Source organism: Ascaphus truei, chromosome 20 (assembly GCF_040206685.1).
Source record: "Ascaphus truei isolate aAscTru1 chromosome 20, aAscTru1.hap1, whole genome shotgun sequence".
In the NCBI taxonomy this organism is placed as follows: Eukaryota; Metazoa; Chordata; class Amphibia; order Anura; family Ascaphidae; genus Ascaphus; species Ascaphus truei.
The window spans coordinates 28,638,630-28,644,205 of record NC_134502.1 but is presented as its reverse complement, the minus strand read 5'-3'; the positions used below and the strand labels follow the sequence as shown (position 1 = coordinate 28,644,205).

The 5,576-nt window shown below is 42.4% G+C and overlaps 1 protein-coding gene across 1 annotated transcript; it reads left to right on the top strand.

The window, feature by feature from the left end:
• The first annotated feature begins 360 nt into the window (after nucleotides 1-360).
• LOC142471072 (extracellular calcium-sensing receptor-like) lies at nucleotides 361-5,272 on the top strand. The gene is made up of 7 exons (XM_075577869.1): nucleotides 361-395; nucleotides 601-747; nucleotides 1,242-1,533; nucleotides 1,875-2,705; nucleotides 3,385-3,612; nucleotides 4,163-4,286; nucleotides 4,368-5,272. Exons 1-7 carry the CDS (start codon nucleotides 361-363, stop codon nucleotides 5,270-5,272), a joined length of 2,562 nt encoding a protein of 853 aa, XP_075433984.1.
• Nucleotides 5,273-5,576: the final 304 nt, after the last annotated feature.

Sequence of the window (5,576 nt, the reverse complement as noted above, 5' to 3'; positions counted from 1 at the left end):
ATATATATATATATATATATATATATACAGTATATATCTTCACACAACAGCTGGCACACACTTGTACTTCTTAGAATTCAGATGCTCGTCCCGTAAATAATAATATGTATAGTTACCAGATTGTGGTCCAGCAAGGAGAGACAGCACACGAGGGGTTAAATCCAAATAATGTGTTGGAAAAATATACAGTATAATGATCTTTTAATTTAATATATATTTACAGTACAGTATACACACATGATTGAGATGCAGTGACAGGTATTTGTGTGTGTGAGTTCAGAGAAGACTAGCAGGGTATTGCACTGCATAATGTATCTACAGTATACACTGATAATGAACACACCGCACTGTATAATGATGATGAGTATCTCTAGTTACTTCCACATTCTGCTCAGGTAGTGTCTTTATCCTGTATAGTGATAATGCCTGGTATATAATGTGTGGGTGACTATTACATTGCAGGGATCTGATTTCCCATCCTATAAATGAAGGATCAGGATTTAACCTCCTCCTGTCTGGTTGCAGAGCGATGTCCCTTTTATACTGGTCTACATGGCACCTCGTTCTCTCCTACCTCACTCCTGCCTCTCGTTCTGACAGCCTGGGGTGCAAACTGCGGGGCTCGGACATCACTGGGGTCTACGAGCATGGAGATGTCTTAATAGGGGCAGTGATTGCTTTACATGTTGACGTAGTGTACCTGGAAACCATTTTCACAGAGACCCCCAGACAGGAAGCCTGTAAAATGTAAGGTTTACAATGTCCTTTCAATTTCACAATGTATCCGTTGTCCCTCTCTCCACATCTCTCTCTCCATCTCTCTGTCTCCTCTCTCCTTTTCTACCTTTATCTCCCCATCTCTCTCCTTCTCTCTTTCCCTCTCCATGTCTCTTTCTTTCTCCCTCTCCCTCTAAAAAGTCATCTCTCTCTACACTATTTTATTAGTTTGTGAATCACCTCACCCTTTGCCCCTTTTAATGACTACCTCTTTCTTCTCAATCTCTCTCCATACCCTCCTCTCTTTCTTCTGCACCCCATCTCTTCTTCTCTCCCTCTCACCATCTCTCCATACCTAATTTTTCATCTTTATTCTCTCTCTCTCTCTCTCTCTCTCTCTCTCTCCGGCTAGATTATATGCAATTAAGACCACCTCCACACAGACTTTTGCCCCATCGTCTTTTCTACCCTCCTCACCTTCTCTATAAATTTTGCATGAGTGGGTTCCGATTTCTCACCACCAGCTTCTATTCTGAAGGCTACAAGCAGTTCCAGGCCATGAAGTTCACCTTGGAGGAAATCAACAGGCGACAGGACATCCTCCCAAATCTCACCCTGGGCTTTCAAATCTATGACTCTTGTGTCATACTGAAGAAGGAGCTAGATGGGACCCTGAAGATGCTAACAGGTCAGAACCAGGGTATCCCCAATTTCTGTTGCCGGGAAAAGCCACCTCTGGCTGCCATCATTGGACACTCAAGATCCACCTACTCCATTCTCATGGCTCATATCCTGGGTCTGTACAGATACCCACAGGTAAGAATCAGTGGGAGCTGTCCACAGTGCTGAACTTCTTATCACACTGTTATCTTTGTAACAGTGACTCAACACTCACCACCTACAGATACCATTGTCCAAACAAATTCATGCATTGTTTTCTCAGATTTGCCAGCATTGCATACTAGGGTAGATACTGTGAATGGGTTTAATGAAGTGTAAATATTTTTTATTTTATTATTGTTTTATTTATTTTGTAATATGTTGTCACAGACATTAGCCATTCATAATAAAAACTAATAGCTCTACTAATATTTATATTCTTAGTGAAACAGGTTAACCGTACAGTTCCTTCAAGAAACTCCCATTTATCACCTTAGATCAGTCACTACTCAACCAGCTCCCTCCTCAGTGACAGGACACAGTTCCCTTCCTTCTTCAGGACTGTCCCCAGCGATGCCTTCCAGTCCCAAGGAATGGCCCAGTTGGTGTTGTATTTTGGCTGGACTTGGGTCGGATTGGTGGCTTTGGGAGATGACTATGGGCAACAGGGTATCCAGTTAATTAAACAAGAGATCCTCAAGGCCGGAGCTTGTGTGGCCTTCACAGAATATATTATTGCCAACCGCGTGGACAAGAATGCCCCTCACCTCGCCAGCGTCATCAGAGAGTCAACAGCCAAAGCTGTGGTGGTTTTTTGCAATGATGTTGACATTGTGCCACTGCTGAATGAGATGCTGAAGCAGAAAGTAACTGGAAAGATCTTTGTTGCCAGTGAAGCTTGGTCCATTTCCAACATATTATTAATGGACAAATACTCTACTATACTCTCTGGCTGCATTGGTTTTGCCTTCCATAGCACAAAGATGACAGGGTTTAGAGGATATTTAAACAGTATCCATCCCGTCAACACTCCGGGGGATACTTGGACTAAGATGTTCTGGGAAGAAGCTTTTGGATGCAAATTCTTGGACCAGAGAAACCTCACCGGCTCATTGGATAATCCTGCAAAGTTGTGTACAGGAAATGAGTCTCTAGAGAGTATCCAGAACAGTTACAATGATGTGTCCAGTTTAAGAGGTCTCTCCAACCTTTATACAACTAATTATATTATAGCCAAAGCTCTGCATGATCTGCAAACATGCCAGGAGGGGAGAGGACCATTTTATAATGGAAGTTGTGCAGATATTCAGAGCTTCAAACCATGGCAGGTACGAATCTCTGGTAATCATTTGCTTAATGTGAAAGCTAAAAAAAAGACACTGATGTTCAAGACTATTGCGGAGTCATGTATCAGTGTCTTTGTAACTTTGTAAATCAAGTACATGAAGTCCCTATTTTGCCCACTGTCTCCTCTCTATCAGTTCCACCTTGTATGACCTCATATGATTAGCGAAACTTAAAAGAAATGTTTTCATAATTGTATTATTATTATTATTATTATTTATTTTCATTTTATTTAAAAGACCCAAATCCTGTATTATAGATTTCACATGGCATCTCCTGCTATTTATTCTTACATTCTCCACTCCGCTGAGAAGCACACAATTGTTTTCCTTAAATACTTCAGGCAGGAAAGGACTGTTGTATCTCGGTGGTCGAGCATACAGTGTATTCTCCTCGAAAAAGGGGTGTACAGCCCTTGTTGGGAGAAGTGGAATAACAAAGACCCTGGATTACAAACACAAGACAAAGTGGATCCAAGCACAAGAGAAAATAGCTGCACACACTGCACCATCATATGCCATTGCACATCCCACAACAAGTGGAAGGACGTCTCTCAAAGTCTATCTTTTTGGAAAGGTTGAGAGACTGAACAATCTGTTTAGTAGACAATATCAGTCCATAGAGGGCAAATAAATGAGGAATGATCCTTTTCTGCCCCTGCAGCTGTTACACTACATCCAGAACGTACGTGTGAGGCTGAGCAATGGGAGAGAGGTCTTCTTTGATAGGAATGGGGACCCACCTGTGGTGTACGATATTGTGAACTGGCAGCTGGGTGCCGATGGCATGATGAGGCAGGTCATGGTTGGAAGCTACGATACCGCAGCCTCAGATGGAAACACCTTTAATATAAATACAAGTGCCGTGATGTGGACATCCGGGACAAGACAGGTATGAAGTATCAAGGCTTTGAGTGTATGTTCTGCATGTACAGAACATGGCAGTGCCAGTTAACTCAGGATAATAGAGACAATGTGTTTTACAAATGCAAAAGCACAAGTATTTGAGTTGGTGAATCTTGTTCTAATTCCATTGTCAGTTCAATTTGTGACCTTGGGCAGGTCACTTTATCGAGCCCTAGCATAAAATTCGAATCTAACCTGGATGTGGCAGTGACTAATTGTGCGTGTACAATTCTGTGTATCGCAATACATATGCGGGCATTGTTTTAGAAAAATACTTTATTATTATTATTATTATTATTATTATTATTGGGAAATCTTGAAAGTTTACAATTATATCTATTTAAACATTTCTTCTTTGTCAGCTCAACCCCATGTCCCATGGAGTTTCTCCATCCCGCCACAGGAAATTCAGAAATGAGAGAGAAATGATTTGTGCCACTGCAGTGTGACACCATAACACATATAACATGGAGACTTGTTCCTCTTACCACATAGCATAAAGTAACTTTTTCAACATACAGTATATTGTCCCCAAGGTTCCGCAGTCTGTCTGCAGCCAGAGTTGCCCCCCTGGGCTCAGGAGGGTGTTGAGAAGAGGGGAGCCTGTTTGCTGCTTCCAATGTGTCCCATGTCCCCAAGGCGAGATCTCCAACCAGACAGGTGAGAAGATCCCATTTGCACCATGTACCAATCAATAGGTGTTGAGATGTCAAGTGTTTGATTTACAGCTTTATCTTGCAGACTCGGTTGAATGCTCCATGTGTCCATGGGATATGTGGCCCAGCCTCCAGAAAGACATATGCCTCTCAAAAGCAATTGAGTTCCTCTCGTATGAAGAGCCCTTGGGTGCCACCTTGGCTGCTACCAGTATCTTTTCCTCCATTATCCCAGTTTCCATCTTTGGACTTTTCATCTGTTATAGGACCACTCCGATTGTTAGAGCCAACAACTACACCCTCAGTGGTCTTCTCCTGATGTCCCTGTCCCTCTGCTTCCTCTGCGCTTTGGCTTTCATTGGTTACCCCCAACCTGAGAAGTGTCTTCTGCGCCAGGCTGCTTTTGGCATGGTCTTTGCCCTCTGTGTCTCCTGCATCTTGGCTAAAACCATCATGGTTGTCTTTGCCTTCATGGCCACCAAACCGGGAAGCATGTTGAGGAAATGGACCACTCCTATGGTGTCCTATATGATCATAGTATTCTGCTCCTTCTTACAATTCCTTGTGTGTATCTCTTGGCTGGTCCTCTCTCCCCCCTTCCATGAAAACAACATTCAAACCAAACCTGGGGTCATCATCGCTGAGTGTAACGAGGGCTCTCCCACTGCCTTCTGGTGCATGCTGGGATATCTCGGCCTCCTGTCCACCATCAGTTTCATTGTTGCCTTCCTAGCCAGGCAGCTCCCTGGAAACTTCAACGAGGCCAAGTTCATTACCTTCAGCATGCTGGCCTTCCTCAGTGTCTGGGTGTCCTTTATCCCGGCCTCCCTCAGTGCCCGTGGCAAGTACACTGTGGCCATGGAGGTCTTTGCCATCCTGTCCTCCAGCTGGGCTCTGGTGGTCTGCATGTTTGTGCCCAAATGTTTCATCATATTGTTCCGACCAGACATGAACACGAGAGAACATCTCATGTTGAAAGCTAAAAGTTAAAATAAAGAGAAAATAAATATCTAATTTGTTTAAATAATATTAATTAATTCTCAGAATTTAAAAATATATTTTACTTTAAGTATAATTGTTCTTCAGTTGTAACATTGTATTTGGAATGTTTTTTATGGTCGGTTTTGTTTTTTTATTTACAGGTGCAGTAGGTTTTATCTCCCACAGCACATGTTTATTTATTTATTTATAAAAACGTGTTACCAGTTTTCACGTATGTCCTGGGCACAGAGTTATGATGACAAAAACATGGTTACTAATACATGGTTACATTATGTGAACAAGGTTATATATT